This window comes from Trichosurus vulpecula, chromosome 9 (genome assembly GCF_011100635.1).
Source record: "Trichosurus vulpecula isolate mTriVul1 chromosome 9, mTriVul1.pri, whole genome shotgun sequence".
In the NCBI taxonomy this organism is placed as follows: Eukaryota; Metazoa; Chordata; class Mammalia; order Diprotodontia; family Phalangeridae; genus Trichosurus; species Trichosurus vulpecula.
Genome location: NC_050581.1, coordinates 78146166 through 78164467, shown reverse-complemented (window position 1 = coordinate 78164467; position 18302 = coordinate 78146166). Strand labels below are relative to the sequence as shown.

The following is an 18302-nucleotide window of genomic DNA, read 5'->3' as shown; positions in this document are numbered from 1 at the left end:
TGCCAGCCCATTAAGATCCCAGGATTGCCTTCAGCTTCCTGTCCTTCTCTAACCCTGGATTTCCCATATTTGGGAGGTGAGGCAGTATTGGGGGTTTCTTATTCTTCCCAACGGCAGTAGCTGCCACTTTCCATTTACAGCCTTCGGGATTTCCCAACTAGGCCCCTGGCAGTGAGAAAGAAACCAGAGGGGGCTTCCCCATTCTCCCCTTGTACAGTTCTCTAGCATGGGCACTACTAGAGCCAGGGAAATACCAATTTCTTCCCCAGGAACCTAGTCACTCTGAAGAGAGAGCTAAGGGCTTCCAGGAACCTATGGCCTTGGAGGAAGACAGACCCAGGACTCTCTGAAGGGTATATGAGCATTCCCAAGTCACCTCCACAATGGGATGCTATTTGGAAAAAGGACTTTTCTTTTTCCTACGAATTTTTTTTTTTAAAGAAATGTGCCAAGGGAAGCAGTTGGAGGATCAGAGATTGGGGTCACTGAGTGGTTAAGAAGGGTGTAGAAGTATAAAGAGGGAAGAAAGTAGATGGAAGTTGGGTTAAGCAAAGTGACCAATGCAAGGGGGATGCTGGGCTTCACCGCCAGAATGAACTAGCTTTCCTTCTTATAGACCACTTGGCCTGACCTCTCCTTAGCAGGCTAAGGAGAAGCCACAGCACCTAGAACTTAGCTGGACATTTTTCACTTCTGGGAATTTTCCTTCTTCCAAAATTTTGTTCTGCTAGGCATCTTACTTCCTTTCCTCCTCAATACAATTCTAACAAATGGGAACTCTTGGACACTGCTTTAGTTAAAAAGTGGCTGTGTCCTGTGTCAAATCCAGACCTCCCCCTCCCCTGCACAGCCCCACCTTTTTTCCTTGGAGTGGGAAGGGCTTTAAAATTATGTCTTGAGGAGTTCACCATGAAGACAAGGAGGCCCTCTTTCTGGGTTCAAATGGGTGTCTGAAAATCCTGCTACTACTGGGAGACAGAAATCCCTAACCTCTATGGAGTCAGCTCCCAGGTAACAAGGCTCTTTCATCTACTCATCACCTTTAAGACAGAAAGGATATCTCCCCATCATTCCATCTGTGGCACAAGGAAAACCAGGAGCTAAGAATGGGTTCTCCTGAATCACCTAGGGAGATAATATCAGAGTCCATTCTAGGTCCTTGAGGGGTCTGGAGCTGAGGAGGGGGCTTCCATATCTTTACAGGTGATGGGGGCTTGTGGTCAAAAAATTCCAGTTCTACTCCCTGCTGATTACCTACTTCTGTGAGACCTTGACCAACTCATAGCCTGACTCTCAGTCTTGTTTCTTGCTTTGTCTCATATGGTTTTGGTGAGGACCCAATGAGAACTAGAGAGCACTATATAAATGTAAGCTTTTATCATTATTATTGTTATTAATCAGGCCCACGGTGGGGTCAGGGCAGCTAGGGCCCAAAGAAGGACAAGGGTGGGACAGGAGGTAAGGACCCACCTCCCTACCCCCCTCAAATTACACACACCCTCTCAGACAACAGCGTGAGGCCTAGGGGCCCATGTGGACTTTATTACTGTGCAGCATTGACTCTGTCGGCATCAGGAACAGCGGTAGGTAAAGTTTCCCCTACGTCCTTTCCAAGCTTGAGAGGGAGCAGCAGTTGTAGTGTTTGGCCCTGGAATGTTACTCCAACTCTCGGTCCCCAGGAATCTCTGGGAATGGGAAAAGCTCCAGGGTAGGAGAGTATGTGGGACAGAGCTGACGAAGGGCAGACAGGTATCCCATCCCTGCTACCCCACCCCCAAAGCAGCAGCTTCGCTCTGTCCTCCTGCCTACTGGGTCGACACTGCACCAAATTCCCTTCAATTTTCCATCTTGGGGCAGGTACCTGGGTGTGAGAGAGGAAGAAGTTGAGAAGGTAGGATGGAATGAGGGGTTGGTTTTTCCTAAGATGAGGTATAATGAATAACTCTCCCATTCATGTTTTTACTGAGTCTTCCCTAGGTCAGACGTGCATTCTAAGTAAACCAAAGAGCTCACATAATGCAAGCATGTGCCAAAGAAAAGAGAGTACTCTTAGATTGGCTGGACTAGCTAAATAATCAGTGTAAAGATAAGTTTGGAACAAGTTATACGCTGGGATTGATCAGAGGAAAACAAGGTAGAGAAAAAATAGGATGTAAGAGAAATTGGCAGGAGACTGGCGGAAGGGAAAGGGGGTGGAGAGTCAGACTATCAGAAGCCTGCCCTTGGGGCAGACTGCCTGAACAAAAGGGTTGGCCCTGGAGAACCCGGCAGAAAGGACCTATTTCCTTTGAGATTAGGAGACAGAGAACTTGGAAACAGAGCTCTGCCTTTGTTGATGGCAGAAGCAGGGGGAACTATTAAGAACGGACAAACTTCTCACGGAGACTGGCAGAGATAACCATAAGTGATGAAGGGGCTGGTATAAGGGAAACTTGATAGAAGAATCTAGGTCTGGTAGACTGGAATTTTAGGTATTTCATTAAAAAAATTTTTGTTCAAATATATGAATATTTGGTTTTATCGATGGCTACTATGTCTATATTTTTTAAAAATTTAAAGAAAAAAGAATCCCAATCTATGAAATCTCTAAGACTTACCTCCTAAGGTGGACAAGATTGCACTCTGAACCTATGCTGTGTATCAGCAATTACCAACCTGTAGCGTGTGCACCCTGAGCATCCTCACACTGAAGTTAAAGTAGCTTCTTGCACTCTAAACAACTGGCCTGAACATGGTCCTGCTGATGACTCACTACTGAGGAGGGATACAGAGGAGATAAGGCACCGAGTTTTCAGCCCAGGACAAAGAATCCCCCAGGTTCTTAGGCAGTGGTGGTAAGAAGGACAGAGGTACCTGAAGCCTCAAATTTCACCAAGTAGGACACCACTGACCAGCACTCTACCAAGTTCAAGGGCAGTGCTGGGACTTCCTCCTCCCAGGCAGACCTTTCCAGGGCCCTCCTTACCTGCCCAGATCTGGCTGAGGTCTCAGTCATCACTGGCTTTCATTCCCCTCACTGGCCCCATCTTCCGCATCTGAAAACCCAGGATGGGATGAGAATGGAGGCTATGGGAGCTGGTAGTGTTTGTTCTCACTGGGAAGTGGGAACCTTACCCAATCTAATATGTCCCTTTCCTAGTTTTCTGACCACATCCCTCCTATACCCACCCAGTTTTTCTTCCTCTTCAGCTCTGTTCCCAGGTTGTAATACGTAATTTTAAAAATAAATCTAAAATGCTAACTCCTGGTGGGCTAGCACCAGAGTTCTTTCACTTACTCTCTCTTCTCAAATCTCCCCTGGGGACTGAACCAAAGGAATGGAGCTAGGAGGTCTGGAGGTGGAACCAAAGAGCAAGAGGAGTCAAACACAGGAACAGAGAGATAGCGAGAAATGCACCCACACAACACTAGAACTAAAGGGAGCTTAGCGGTCATCAGGTCTACTCCCTTCATTTCCAGAGGAGGACGCCAAAGCCTACAGGGAAGGGGCTTGCCCAACAGCGTGTGGTAGGAGATGCAGTCACGTTAAAGCCTCAGGCTCTCAGAATGGCCAGGCTGATGCTCTTTTGAATCACTCCATGTTGCCTTATTTGAGAACCCTCTTTTAACGTGGGTTGGGTGAGGAGCAGTCCTGCACCCATCTGTCTTAGTTGGCACCTTTGCTCCCTCCAGTAGAATATTCTAGTCCTAACCTTGGAGTCAGGAGACCTGGGTGTGACTCCTTCCTCAGACACTCCCTCGCTGCATGACCACGGACAACCTGAGTTTCAATTTCCTCATCTTCAAAACAGGAATAAGGATATTTGCACTACCTCACTGAAGGAGCTGTTGTGAGGAAAACACTCTAAATCACACAGCATAGGTATCAATCTCTAGGTTGATCTCAAGCTTCTTGAGGGCAGGGTAAGCTCTCCCTGTCTTCCCCTTCTCCTAACTCCTCCCTATTCGATTAATTCAAACCTTCATTGGTTACTGGTTATATGCAAGACACCAGAGATAAAAATACAAATTCAGAGGTAAAAATACAAACCAGAATGGTCCCTCTCCTCAAGGCCCACTGGGCCCCTGGTTCAGCACTGAGATTACAGTAACAGCTCATCAATATTGCTGACTGATGGATCAGTTTTCCCAGTTCTTCCCATCTACCCACCATGTTGAATTATTACCTGGTCCAATTCTCGCTGGGTCTCCTCCTCCAGGTTCCGGATGTCTTCCATGGACAGATCAACCCACTGATCCAGCCAACAGAAGAGCTGTCTGTGGAAGTTGGTGAAGAGCCGCTTTTCTTGCTGTGGGAAGAGGGGGAGGCTTCTATGAGAAGCAGCACGAGTAACCGAACGCAAGAATCCACTGGTCCACATGCTGCTCTGACCCGGCTCCTCATAGGCCTTGGGCTCCAAAGAGCTTGGTCAGCTTCCTGAGGCAAGAGCCCCTCTCTGAACCTTGCTTTTGGCTCTAGGCCCTAATTTCTCAACTTCCTGATGGCCAACAGAAGGCGCCAAGCCTCTGGACTCTGCCTTATCTTTGAGTATGCCTGGTTCCCTGGGCTGAGGGATGTCTCATATCCAGTCCCTGTCACCTTTTTTCTACTTACTTGCAATTCTTACCAGATACCTGGTTTCAGAAGCCACACCCTCTTTCCTTTCCACCCTATCAACCTACATTCCAGATCACAAGATCATCTATCTACAGAATACACAAATCCAGAAATAATTCCCCTCCACCCCCCACCCCCCACAGAAGATAACAGTGTAAAATAAAGATGTGGATTTAGTCCCAGATGGGCTTACACTTAACCTCCTACATTATGCTACAATTCCCCATGGTCTAAGCTGGGGTCATGATCCTCTCTAGACATGGTGCTCTTTTGTGAACCAAGAATGCCCCAAAACCAATGTGGGACTTATCCACTTGTTCTACAATCACAGGCTCACTCTCAGCCAAGTGGGAAGTCACCTGATTATACATGGCGGGGGGGGGGGGGGGGGGGGGGGGTTTGGGGTATTCTAATGATCTAATTAGGTTTCTCCCCTCCTTCTATCCAGAGCAGGGAAAAGACAAAAAGATAGAGCACACATTAGTTTTTCCTATCATCTCAAAATATAATACATTACTCTGAAAGTAAACCAACATGAGCCCATCTGTCACAAAGACCCAGGGTTCCACTGATCCCAGACCCCCACCTATGGAGCTGTAAGTTTTTACATATTTATCTCAGCCCTTTATGTTGGAGCCTGAAGCTTGGTCTCCTGTCTCCCACCCTCCCAATCAGAACCCAAGGCCATCCTATCCACCTCCTCCAACCTTGTGGATGAAGCTCTCCACTCGTCCCTGGAGCCCCCACCATCGGAACTTGACAGTCACCAGTTTGTAGGCACACATGTAGGGCGGATGTTTCAACAATTCCGTCTGTACAAAGATATAAATGTAGACACATTGCTAACCCACTAGTCCCTGAGGCCCAAGCCTCTACCTGGCCTAGCCCTGGCCCAGCTTGGGCAAGTATAAGGAAATAGTTTACCTGCCAGTTGGGTCCCAAGGGGCCCCGTCCTGTTTTGACAGACCTGAAAAGAGCAGGGTCCTCTTCCGGTTTATAATCCTGGAAAGGAGAGAAGGAGCTGTGAAAGAAACTCCAACCTCCTCCCAAAGGGTCTCCACACCTTTGTTCCCAGTCCTTTGCCCTTCCTGAGGCCTAGGCACTGCCCTTCCTGGTCCATAGGTTTTACCACAGAACCCGTTCTCTTGAAACTCAAGTATTTTAACCTCCAGTCCTCAGTCCTACTTCACTCACCTCATCGGACACTTGGGTCCGATCAGCAATATCAATATGCACCACCTCTACCTCCTTCCATGTCTCTGCATCAAGATGGTGAACCTAGGGAAAGGGTGGAGAGAGAACAGGATGCTTGTGAAGGGAGCAATAGAGGCTGAGAGAAGTCAATGAGCAAGTGTTTAACGAGCGCCTGCTATGTGCTCGGCGCTGTGAGGAATACAAGAAGCACAGGGCACTATGCCCTCCAAGGGCTTACAGTCTAGTTAAGAATACTCAAACACATGAAACAACCATGAACAATACAAGACAGGATATGTATAACTAAGTGCTACATTATATGGCAGACATTCAGCATTCTACCTCCTCTCTGGAGAGGGAAGGCTGGGCTACCATAGGAGGAGCTTGGAAACATCTGTCCAGTCCCAGCAGAGAACCGGTATGAGAAATACCAGTCAATCAACATGCATGGATTGAGCACCTAATAGGTGCTCAGCACTGTAGTGGGCACTGTATGGGGACATAAGAGAAGTATAAGACATGATGTTTGTTTTCAAAGACCTTAATCTAATGTGAGAAGCAACCGACTACAGGAAAAACAGAAAGCAATTAAGTACTAAGCCTTGTGGGGCTGATTATAAAGTGTTGCTGATAGGATTTCAGGAGGAGGAGGCCCAAGGAGCTGGAGAAGACTTCATGAAAAGGAAAGCTTCAAGTTAAGCCTTGACAAAAAAGTAGGATTTTCAGAGTGGAAGGAGAGAAGAGAGGGATATATATATATTTTTGGAGGGGAGGGAGATGGTGGGTGGGCAAAGGAAAGGTACAGAGGCATGATTGGGGAAGATGTGTAGACCTGCCTGAATGAAGTTCCTGTTGGAAAATAAAGGACATAAGGATGGACGAGAAATAACCAATACAGGAGACCCCTAAGTTCTCTAGGGACAGAGGACAAACAGTGAGGGTAGAGAACAGAGGGCTAGTGACTGAAGTTCTTACAGGTGAACAAAGCCAGACATCTAAGTGCAAGAGGAAGGGAACAATCATTTATTAATTACCTACTCCATGTCGGGCTAAGAGCTTTGCTACTATTACCTCATTTGAACCTCACAACAACCCTGGAAGGCAGTGCTTAATAATTACATCCATTTTACAATTGAGGAAACTGAGGCAGACAAAACCCAGGTCACCCGGCTGGTAAGTGTCAGAGGAGGATTTGAACTCCGGTCTTCCTGACGCCGCGCCAGTGCTCTAACTACTGTACAAGCTCACTGAGATCTACTTCACACTCACGTTGTCCTGAGTTCCCATGTCTGGACGATGCCAGGTTTCGATCTTGATGAAGAAATCATCCTTCATATATTCATTCTAGATACAAGAACAGGAGAAGACTTAGTGAAAGGAAGCTACGTGTTTTAGCTCAACCCGAGTTGGCCCTCCCCATTCTCTGACTACAGGAGCTCTTACCGTGATGACTATGGCAGACAGCAGTGGCCGGATGGAAGGCAAATAATTTTAGAGAAATGAAGGAAATAGGACAAAGATGAGGAAAAAAAGGGGAACAGATTAGAGCTATGTCACCCAAGAGGCCTCCCAGCCACCAGCTTTTCCCCATGCCATTTAAGGTGCCAAGGCAGAGAGCGCCTGTCACTCAGGTTTCTGATGATCCAGGACCCACTGGCTTTTTTCAGACCGGGGTCTCTGGCCGCCTAAACTCTCCTCACCAGTCCGGCAGTACGGGTAGGCGTTCCAGGCCTTCTCATGAAACACCAGGGAACCCTCAGGGGCGAACAGGCGAACAAATGCCGGAACCTTGCTGCGGTGTGAAGGAAGCCGGGGTCAAGGGACAAAAGTCCAGGGCGAGCCAGAACCGTCCCCCATGCCCTCTCCGCGTTCCCGTGCCCTGGCCACCCTCACCTCTGCAGGTGGTAGATCTTGTGGGTAAACTGGCCCCGCTCACCAGGGCCCCCCTCGTAGGGCTGATTGATGAGGACCTCGATGCCCTCGCCGCCCCCAGTGTTATTCTTGCTGGTCTGGGCCACGGAATACAGCTGTCCCACTTGATACTGAGCATGGAGAGAAAACAGCAGGGTGAGGAAGGAGGCACAGACCGTGGGCAGCCTCCTCCATGTGCCCCCCCACCCCCCACCCCCGGAGGATGGCGGACGATGGGAGGACCCCTCAGGGAGAATTAATGGTGGGGTGACCACCGGGTGGGGGGAGGGAACATCTCACCTCCTCCACAGAGCAGGGCAGTAGCACCCGACTGCAAAGATAAAAGAGAAGAGACACGCAGTGAGGGGCCTGGGGACGGGCTGGGGGAGTGGACCCTTTCTTTTGGCATCCGTAATTGTCATGAACAATCACGACTTGCCCGGAGCTGGGTCTACAGTGAGACAGATGGGCGGCGCAAGCGTGGTTGTCCCCATCTTACAGCGGATAGAACTGAGGCCCAGAAAGGTTAAAATGACTCGCCCACGCGCGCAGAACTGGTTGAGGATTCGGGGCAAAGTCCCCAGCCTCTCGGTCCGGGCATTTCTCGTGCACAGCCTCCCTCCTGCCGTCCCGGTCCCTACCGGCACTTTGCAGAACACCGGCCCCCGAACCCTCCTCTCCCATTCGGGCCCAGAACCCTTACTCACAACTCCTTGATCAGGACCATCTCGCTTCTAGTTTCTCTAATGGGGACCCCCCCACCCCACCCCAGCCGGTGGCCACCCCTCCCCCCTTCCGGAAGCGGAAACTGAAGACCCTACTCCCCAACAATACCGCTAACTCTCAATCTCAGCCATTTCCGCCCGGCGGTAGCCAGGGGCCGGGTGGCTTCGGGCTCGACGAGATGACGTCATCCTAAAGGGCCCCGGTAAAGCGCTCCCCTGTAGAAAAGAGATCCTAGCTAGAATCTTGGAGATCCGAACCTTCGCAAAGGAGACACGTGCCGGACGCGGAGGACGCCAGCAGAAAGGACTACTATTCCCAGCAGGCAATGCGCCATGCCACCCCCTCCACCTCCCTCATCCCACCCCGTCTCCTGGACCAGCCGTGCTGGGAACTGTAGTGTTTTTGAAGGGAAGGCCCCCTTCAATTTCAAGACTCCACCTTTACGGATTTCAGAGGTTGAGGGTGTGGCCTGAGGGGTGAACAAAGAGACTGACCGAAGGTAGGGGACCTTCTCGGGAGCTTCTGTGCTGCCTCAGTGACCCACAGAAGAATAGAAAGGAGGCTTAACAGTCAGAGGATCTGGGTTCAAATTCTGTTTGTGACCTCCTACTGCCTGTGTGACTTCACTTTATACTTCCTTTGGGTCTAAATTTCCTCAACTGTAAAATGAGGGTGAAAGAGTTAGACGGGTTGGGCCCTAAGGGCCCTTCCAGTTCTGCATCTTTGAGGAATGCTGGACTTGGAGTCAGAGATAATAATAGCTGACTTTTACTTAGCGCTTAGGGGCAGCTACCTGGAGCAGTGGGGTAAGGGGCTGGGCGAGGAAGACCAGATTTAAAATGTGACCTCGTCCACTAGCAGTGTGATCCTGAGCAAGTCCCCTAACCCCGCTTGCCTCAGTTTCCTCATCTGTAAAATGACCTGGAGAGGGAAATGACAAACCACTCTAGCATCTTTGCGGAGAAAACCCCAAAGGAGGTGCCTAAGAGTCCAAACTGAACAGCCACATAAATAAAGCACTTACTATGTGCCAGTCACTGTTCTAAATTAATACATTTTCTTTAACATATTATAAAGTAACAATATATCATTGTTTAGTAATATTATTTACCGCTAGAAAATATATTATTATTTAAGAATAACAGCTAAAATTTATTACACTTTCTAAATACCATGCTAAGTACTTCACCATTATTATTTATTTATTTATCCTTGGAGGTAGATGCTATGATGATTCCCCACTTTACAACTGGGGAAATTGAGGCAAACAGGTTAAGTGATTTGGCCAGGTCACACAGCTAGGTAGTATCCCAGGTCATACTTGAACTCCGGCCTTCCTGGAGACTTCGGGCCTGATGCTTTATCCACTGTGTCACCTTGATGATGCTTGGCTTGGCAAAACCCAGATTCTGCCTTCAGATACTTAGTAGGTGTGTGACCCTGGACAAATCACTTAACTTTTCTGAGGCTCAGATTCTACATCTGCAAAACATCAATTTGTGAGAATCAAATATGATAATAGAGCTAGTATTTTTATAGCACTTTAAGGTTTACAAAGCACTTTACAATTATGGGTCTAATTGTGTCCTTATAACCCCAGGAGGTAGGTACTGTTATTACACTCCCTGTTTTACAGATGAGAAAAATGAGGCAGACGGGTTAAGTTTCTTGCCCAGGATCACACAGCTAGTAAGCATCAGGAAGACCCTAGGTCTTCCTGACTCCAGGTCCAGCGCTGTATCTACCGTGTCACTTAGGTAGTTTACTGTTCTAGTGATAATATACATAGAGTGACCTTGCATATCTGTTAGTCTTATATTCATGAGTTATTTCTGTTATTACTACTACCCATTCTGAAACTACGGATCTTAGGCCCTGTCTTATCCCTTCTCGGTGCTATTTTTGGGATCCAAGGAAAGGCATCCTCTCATTACATTTCTGTTCTCTAAAAAATAGAATTCTAGGGGCAGCTAGGTGGCTCAGTGAGTAAGAGCACCAGCCCCAGAGTCAGGAGGACCTGAGTTCAAATCTGTACTCAGAAACTTGACACATAGCTGTGTGACCTTGGATAAGTCACTTAACCCCAATTGTCCTGCCTTCCCCCTCAAAAAAAATAGAATTCTAAAATATCAGAACTGAAAAGGGACCGTAGAGTCTCACTCACAGATGGGAGCAACTTGGCACCTGGTCGCATCACTTCCTGGCAAATAGTGTTGGAAGCGTTCTCAGATTTTATGTTCTTGGACTCACCATGAAATTAAAAGACATTTGACCTTTGGAAAAATTGGCAAATCTGAGCAGCATACTAAAAAGCAGAGATGTCGCCTTGCCAACAAATGTCTGTATAGTCAAAGCTATGGTTTCTCCAGTAGTGATGTATAGCTGTGAGAGTTGGATTATAAGGAAAGCTGAGTACCACGGAATTAACACATTTGAATTGTGGTGCTAGAGAAGACTTTTCAGAGTCCCTTGGATAGCAAAAAGATCGAATCAGTCAATACTTAAAGACTATTCTCTGGAAGTTCACATACTGAAACTGAAGCTTAAATACTTTGGCCTCATAATGAGAAGACAGGACTCATTGGAAAAGACCCTGATATTAGGGAAAATCGAAGGCGAAAGGAGAAGCGGACAGCTGAGAATAAGTTGGTAAATGGTGTCATGGCAGCAATGAATATGATCTTGAACAGACTTTGGCAGATAGTGGAGGACAGAAGGGCCTGGTGTGCCGTGGTCCTTGGGGTCACAGAGTCAGACAACAATAACTATATTGTGTACATTGAGTACCTTTGTGAGAGAGGATCCATTAGGGAGAACTGTACATGAACCATACCTAAACTGTATTTAGAAGATGCAGCATGGCAGAGTAAATAGAGATCTGGCTTTGGAACCAGCAAGACCAGAGTTCAAATCCTGTCTCTAATTCATACTAGCTGTGAGATCCTGGGTAAGCATCAGTACTCTAAGTAACTCTTTAATAAGGCTATAAATTGCAGCTCTGTATTGGCAGGAGGTTCCTCATCTGAGAATTCCTTATACAAATGAAATCACAGGTGTAGTCTCTGTACTTCCAAGGTGGGGACAGAAAAGCTGACTCTCTTGCTATCAGGCCAGGGTCCTGGGTCCCCATGAACCCAGGGTATTTGGGGGGAGGATTGAGTGGTGGAGGGAGAGCAGTTCTCATCCATCAGTGACACGAAAACAGAAAGAGACAAAACGTTACACAAATAAGTAATAATGTAAGGATTAAGTGCAGATGTTTCCCTCTACGCGAAAGTGCCTGTCTTCACCTGAATGGGCACATCATTGGAAAGACAGTTGGACCCACAATGCCCAACATGCCTCCCAGGGATAGGATTTCGCTAGAAACCCTGAGTGTAATCTCAGCATCAACCACCAGGTGTCCCTCTGAGCTCAGGATATCAGTTTGGGCCTCAGCACATGCTCAGACTGCACTGCCTGTCAGCATCATATGCATATACCCCCAAGTATTCCAGACATCCTATTATTACCTAACCGTTTTCTGTCCTGGCTCAATCTCTGGTTTAAAACATAAACATTGCCATTGTAGATTGACTTCTTCATCCACAGTTAAAAGTCCAGTTAAAAGACTTAAGAGTCTTATTCCAATTTTACATCATCCGAAAGAACAGACACTCCCATCATAAATGAGGGTAACTTTATTGAGAGGAATCCAAACTAAAAAGAGACAATATTAAAACTGAGCAGTGGTTCTACTGCAGTGGCAGTCTGAAGTCTCCACTTCTTCCCCTCCAACTTTGTCTAGGGTATTCCAAGATGCAACCAAGGAACCTTTCAGAGAAGCTCTTTCCAGTTTTACTTTCAAAGCCAATGGGGGAAAGAGGAGAAATTGGCTCACCAACATCTCACTGCTGTTCTTAGGGCCTGGGGAAGTGAAGTAATTCAAGATCAGGAGCTGCCTGGGACTTCTCCCAAGGGCAGCCTCTGTTCATCACGCTCCATTGGAATCTCCCCATACAGTCATGTCTTCTCGCTCTTGCTAGGCTGTGCTGATGTGCTTGCATCCATGTGATTGTGGCCTCACCAGCAATCTGAAAGCTGCCAATTTTGACCTATGGACAGAATAACCCCTCCTTGGAATCACATGGTAGGCTCACCATCCATGCTGTGATAGAATGAGTGTCGGTTTTGGAGTCAGAGGACCCGGGTTCAAATTGGGCGAATCACAACCTCCTAGGACCTCAGTTTTATCATCTGTAAAGTGGGAGGGGAGGGGTGCCTTCCAGCTTTAGGTCTATGATCCTCTGATCTCTCACTAATGTTTGCAGTGTGCGTCCTGTAAAGCAGATACTTCTCTCTGTTTTATGAGCCCTGTGTTGTCCTTATGTGATTCTCTTTACATGACTGTTCTAGGCAATTCAAGTCCTTGCCCCCCTGCATTTCTCATCCTTGTCTGGTGCCTTAAAGATTTAGGAAATTTTAGGGGTTGCATCAAAATGCAACTTACAATAAAAAATAGAACATGATGAATTTGATGAGAATAAAGACAAGGTCCAAGTAAAATGCTGCAAGAGACTTTCAAAAGGGAAGGAGCCTTCTCAGTTATGGGGAATGAATGACACCTGAGTTGGACCTTGAGTGGAGAGTCTTTTAACAGCTGGAGATGGAATGGAGGAGAGAGTCCTTCCTGGACAGACCAGGGACAACATGAGCAAAAACAGGACTGGGAAAGTACAAGATGTTTTTGAGGGAGGGTAAATAGACTGGTGTGACATCTGAGAGTTTGGGAAAAGGAGCAGTTGCAGATATGGCCGGAAATGTAGACCAGGATCAGATATCAAAGGACCTTGATACCCGGTGAGCAGTGAGGAGCCAGTCAGGGTTGACATGATGATAACTCTACGTTAAGAAGACTTGGGCACATTTGTTAAGGACAGACTGGATGGGAGAGGGACAGGGAGACCTGTGAGGTGGCTATTCCAATATTCTAGTGGCGAGGTAATGAGGGCTTGGTCCAGGGTATTGGCCAAGGAAATGGAAGGAAGGGCACAAATACAAAGGACATGAAAGGTGGAATAGAACAGCTAAGTGACACAGTGGATGGAGCACTAGACTTGGAATCAGGGAGACTGGAGTTCAAAAATAGCCTTAGATACTTATTAGTATTTGTTGTTACTCAGTCATGTTTTCAGGGATGCCTGACTCTTTATGACCCATTGGGGTTTTCTTGGCAAAGATAGTAGAGTGTTTTGCCATTTCCTTCTCCAGCCCGTTTTACACAGATGAGGCAAATTGGGTTAAGTGACTTACCCAGGGTCACATAGCTTATAAGTGCCTGAGGCTGGATTTGAACTCAGAAAGATGAATCTTCCCGACTCTAGGCCTGGCACTCTATCCACTGTGCCACCTAGCCACCCTAACTAGTTGTGTATCTTGGGTCAGATCACTTAATTTTTGTTTGTCTCGGTTTCCTTATCCATAAAACATAGATAATAATAGCACCCACTTCCCAGGGTTGTCGTGAGGATTGAATGAAGTAATATTTGTAAAGTGCTTAGCACAGTGCTTGGCATACAGAAGGTGCTATATAAATGCTAGCTATTATTATCATTACTACTGGTACTAGTACTTGGTGATTGGATATGAAGAGAGGAATCTAAGAGAGAGGGAAAAACCAATTTGACTCCAAGGTTTCAGGTACTAGGCAAATGGCATTACTATTAAAAGAGAAGTCAGAAGTATTCAAGGTGAAAAAACCAAGATGTTTAGTTTTGGCCCTGTTGAATGTGAGGGGTCAGTATCTAGCCCAGCAAGTAAATGGAGATATAGAACTGGGGCTCTGGAATGTAGATCAAATTTGGAAACATTGATTTGTGAGTATAGAGCTGATCCAATAGCAAGAAATCCTACATCTTCCCAAAAGCCTTCATTAAGTGAGATTTAGTCTCCCTTTCGCCTGGGTCTGCATAATCTGGTACAGGGCCCCCATAAATGGTAGGAGCTCAGGGAAAAAAATAGCTTGTTGCTTTAACTGATTTACACAGAATGTGACCAATATGCCGAGCTCAAGACTGTCCTTTGAAAAGAAAAGATAGATATTGGGTGTTTCTGATCTGGAGTAGCAGGAGTGTGTTAGAGCCAGCTCTCAAATTTTGACTCTGAGTATACCCTGGAAATTGACAAAAACTATAAAGCAGGGCTTTATTTATAGTTTTGTTTATTGTCTAGACTTAAGGAAGTGATGGAGAAAACGCTAATGATTCAGATTAAACTTTAAAGTGTGTCCTGCATATTTCTGTTTTTCCTGGAGAGCTAGTAAATCAAACATTTGCCAACAAAACCCTGTAGGTATGGGTCATATTTTAATCTTCCAAGATAGGGGTAACAGATACCTTTCCTGTAAAAGTACTCACCTACAACAGAAAAGACCTAAGACACAAAGGACTCAACACTCAAATAGCCCTTTAGACTCATTAGTATTGAGCTGAAAGGTAAAGACACTTGGTGGTCAGCAAATACTCCCCTTTCACCTTGGTGATGACACAGTGTTCCAAAGGGGCCTAACCAGCTAGCTTGAGGAGCTCCCTCCTCAGCCACAGGAGCATAGATACATAGACCTAGAAGCGACCTCAGAGGTTTTCTGGTCTAACTCCTTCATTTTACCAATGAAGAGTTACCCAGGAAGAAACTTTGAAACCAGAAATCTTTGGAAGCATGTGATTTGATGGCCAATCTGGCAGTCTTCTTGCTGTACCAGGCTTATCCCCACCACCACTTCTCCCCACTTCTGAATTCTATAGTCTTTGTACCAAACAAATTCTTATATTTTCTTTGCTACTGTTTTATTTATGGGAGTCACGCCTTCCCAATTAATCTGAGCTCCTGGATATCAAGGACCATGTCTTATAGTTCTCTTTCATCCCCCACAAAGCTGATAGCAGGTGGTGCCCAATAAAGACTTGCTGGTTGATAGGGGTAGGATCACTGGTAGGGATATAGGGAAAGGAGTCTCTGACCCTAGAAGGATGGATAGAATAAGTATTTATTAAATGCCTTTGAAGGGCCAGGCCCTTTACAAATATCTCCTTTGATCCTCTATCGCTCTGGGAGATAGGTGCTATATTATCTCCACTTTACGGTTGAAGAAACTGAGGAAGAGGACGACAGAGGTCCCACAGCTAGTAAATGTCTGAGGCTCTAGATCTGACCTCATGTGTTCCTGACTCCAGGTCCAGCATTCTATCCACTTCACCACCTAGCTGCCTCTCACCTACTGCAGAGTGATGGGCGGAGACGGAGCGTGGAGGGGGGGGTGTTGGGGGGAAGGTACGGCTCTTTCATCTTAGCAATCCTCATTGATCTCCAGGCCCTTGGGAAATTCTCCTAAACCTTGACCCCTGATGGGAACCTTGCCCCCCACCCTTGCAGAGGCAGCATTAGGTAATGGACAGAACACTGGGAAGATCTGGGTCGTAGGAAGTCATTTAATCTCTCCAGCTTTGGTGCCTTCATTTGTAAAAATGGGGATAATAATGTCCATAGAACCAACCAACTTCTCAGAGTCTTCTGTGACATTCAAAGGAGACAATGAAAGCAAACTTTGTGAACCTTAAAGCTTTCTATAAATGGCAGCTATGACCATTGGCCTTGCATTCAGTGGGGGAAAAGGGGTGAGACATCATGATATAAAACAAAGAGCATTGGGCTAATCTGTCATCAATTCACTTTGTGACCTTGAGCAAATCATATTACCTTTCTAGTTACAGATTTTAAATACCTGGAGAATGAGGTCAATAATAACCTAGTTGAATCTGTTAAGCAAAAATAACTTCAGGGCTCTCAAATATTACCAGTCTCTAACAAAGCTGTGCTTTGTTTAACATTTCATTGGCTTCAGTGCACGGGAGCAGGGCCAAGAGAGAGACAAACCAAACTTGTATGTTCCCAGGAATGTAACAGGAGACAAAATTCCCAAGAATCAACCTGGTCCATGTGGGCTCAGAGAGTCTATCTGAAGCCTCGAGTTATATCAACAAAAAAATATTCCTGGCAGCACTATTTGTAAGGGCAAAATTCTGGAAACAAACTAGAGTTATCCCAAAATAAGGAAGTGAATGAACAGATCTGGGTATTATGAAATATGAGATGAGACAGAGTAAATAAACAGATCTGGGTATTATGAAATGATAGAGTGAATGACTCAGAGTGAAAAAAAAAGCTAAGAAAACATGCGTGCCGAGTATAAATGTCACTAAAGTCAAAAATAACAGCAACAAATCCATGTTAAAAACAGAAAAACTCAGAAGCAGTCACAGAAAAAAGCAAGACAACTTGTCTTGTTTTTCATAGACATGTATATGTGTATATGTATACATGTATGTGTACACATGTAGGTGATTGTATGTGTAAGTATATGTGTATGTATGTGTATCTAGATACACGTATACAATATATACATGTATTGCCTATACATACAACACACATCCTATTTTTTATTTTGAATTTGAGTGTTTGAATACTTATACTTACTGATGCAAGTTAACACTCTTTTAAAAAAAATAGCCGCATAACTGGTTTTCCTACTTCCAGTATTTTCCTTCTCTGTCCAAACTTACAGAGCTACCAAAATAATTTCTTTAAGGCCTAAATCTGACCTTGGCATCCTCCTACTCAAGAATCTTCAATGGCTCCTTATTGCCTGCAATATAAAATACAAACCCCTAAGCCTGGTTTTTAAGACACCCCCATAATGTGGCTCCAATCTACTTTTCAGCCTTATTTTATATTATTTCCCTTCACAACTCTTACGTTTTGGCTATTGCTGCTGCTACTGTTTGTCCTTCATTCTCGAAGAGGACCATGACATCGGGACCAAACTTGATATTCAGTCTCTTCCTGCCTTTGTACTTTCTCTCTCTCTCTCTCTCTCTCTCTCTCTCTCTCTCTCTCTCTCTGTCACATACACACACACACACACACACACACAAATAATACATAGAAATCATTTCCCATGCTTGGAAGGTATTCCATCCTAAGTCTCCTATTTCTTGCTTTAAGATTCAGCTCAGTTATCATCTCCCTGTGGAGGCCTCAAGGTGATTCAATGGACAGAAGTCGGGGCCTGACTTCAAATCCTACCTCAGATACTTACTAGTTCTGTGATCTTGAACAAGTCATTTAACTTCTACCTGCCACAATTTCCTCAACTGTAAAACGGGGATGATAATACCACCTACCTCTACCTTCCAGAGATTTTCTGGGGATTAAATGAAATAGCATTAGGAAAGAGTCTGGTGGATAGTAGGTGCTTAATAAATGTTTGTTTCCTTCCTTCCTCTGTAAATCCTGCCTTGATTCTCCTAGTTCATAGGATGAGAGGGTCATTGATTTAAAAGTAGAAAGGAGGGGGCAGCTAGGTGGTGCAGTGAATAGAGCACCAGCCCTGGAGTCAGGAGGATCTGAGTTCAAATGTGGCCTCAGACACTTGACTAGCTGTGTGACCTTGGGTAAATCACCTAACCCCAATTGCCTTGCCTTCCCCCCTCCAAAAATAAAAATAAAAGTAGAAAGGATTTCAGGGGCCATCTAGTCCAGCCTCCTCATCTTTACGGATGAGAAAACTGAGGCCAAAGGAGGTTAAGTGACTTGGCCAAGGTCAGCAGGTAGGTCAGGTCTCTTAACTCCCCACCCAAATTTTCCTAGTACATTGATTTCACCTTCCTCCCCACCCCACTTTCTACTTAATATTATAAAATCTGTTGCACTCCTCCTATAGAATGTAAATTCTCTGGGAGCAGGCACTGTTTGGTTTTTATCTTTGCATCTCTAATACCTAGCATAGTGCCTTGCAAATAAGAGGCATTTAATAAATGTTGGTTGAAGCGAATGGAAT

The 18302-nt window shown here is 45.7% G+C and overlaps 2 protein-coding genes across 3 annotated transcripts in view; one reads left to right on the top strand and one right to left on the bottom strand.

Annotated features, from left to right (window-relative positions):
• Nucleotides 1-1515: 1515 nt before the first annotated feature.
• LOC118831533 (phosphatidylinositol transfer protein beta isoform-like) lies at nucleotides 1516-8588 on the bottom strand. Of its 2 annotated transcripts, none has more exons than XM_036738905.1 (12): nucleotides 8410-8588; nucleotides 8003-8033; nucleotides 7685-7833; nucleotides 7492-7583; nucleotides 7235-7242; nucleotides 7061-7135; nucleotides 5792-5875; nucleotides 5522-5599; nucleotides 5305-5409; nucleotides 4167-4289; nucleotides 2966-3035; nucleotides 1516-1861 (listed from the first exon to the last, which is right to left on the bottom strand). In XM_036738905.1, the coding sequence occupies exons 1-11, from the start codon at nucleotides 8427-8429 to the stop codon at nucleotides 2988-2990; spliced, it is 813 nt and encodes a 270-aa protein (XP_036594800.1). In that variant the 5' UTR covers nucleotides 8430-8588; the 3' UTR covers nucleotides 1516-1861; nucleotides 2966-2987. The 2 variants fall into 2 exon arrangements, with proteins under 2 accessions (XP_036594800.1, XP_036594801.1); XM_036738906.1 differs by having other exon boundaries at nucleotides 1516-1685.
• A 288-nt stretch (nucleotides 8589-8876) lies between these two features.
• The window catches only part of SGF29 (SAGA complex associated factor 29), a 37019-nt gene continuing 27593 nt past the window's right edge, over nucleotides 8877-18302 (top strand). Inside the window, exon 1 of the mRNA XM_036738010.1 lies at nucleotides 8877-8927. The gene's annotated coding sequence lies outside the window, so the exon portion shown is untranslated. The remainder of the gene's footprint in view (nucleotides 8928-18302) is intronic.

Coding starts and splice junctions, on each gene's coding strand:
- LOC118831533 (XM_036738905.1), bottom strand. CDS start 8,429: ATGGTCCTGATCAAGGAGTT. Junction 8,034..8,409: donor ATGGTCCTGATCAAGGAGTT/GTGAGTAAGGGT, acceptor TTATCTTTGCAG/TCGGGTGCTACTGCCCTGCT. Junction 7,834..8,002: donor TGCCCTGCTCTGTGGAGGAG/GTGAGATGTTCC, acceptor CTCCATGCTCAG/TATCAAGTGGGACAGCTGTA.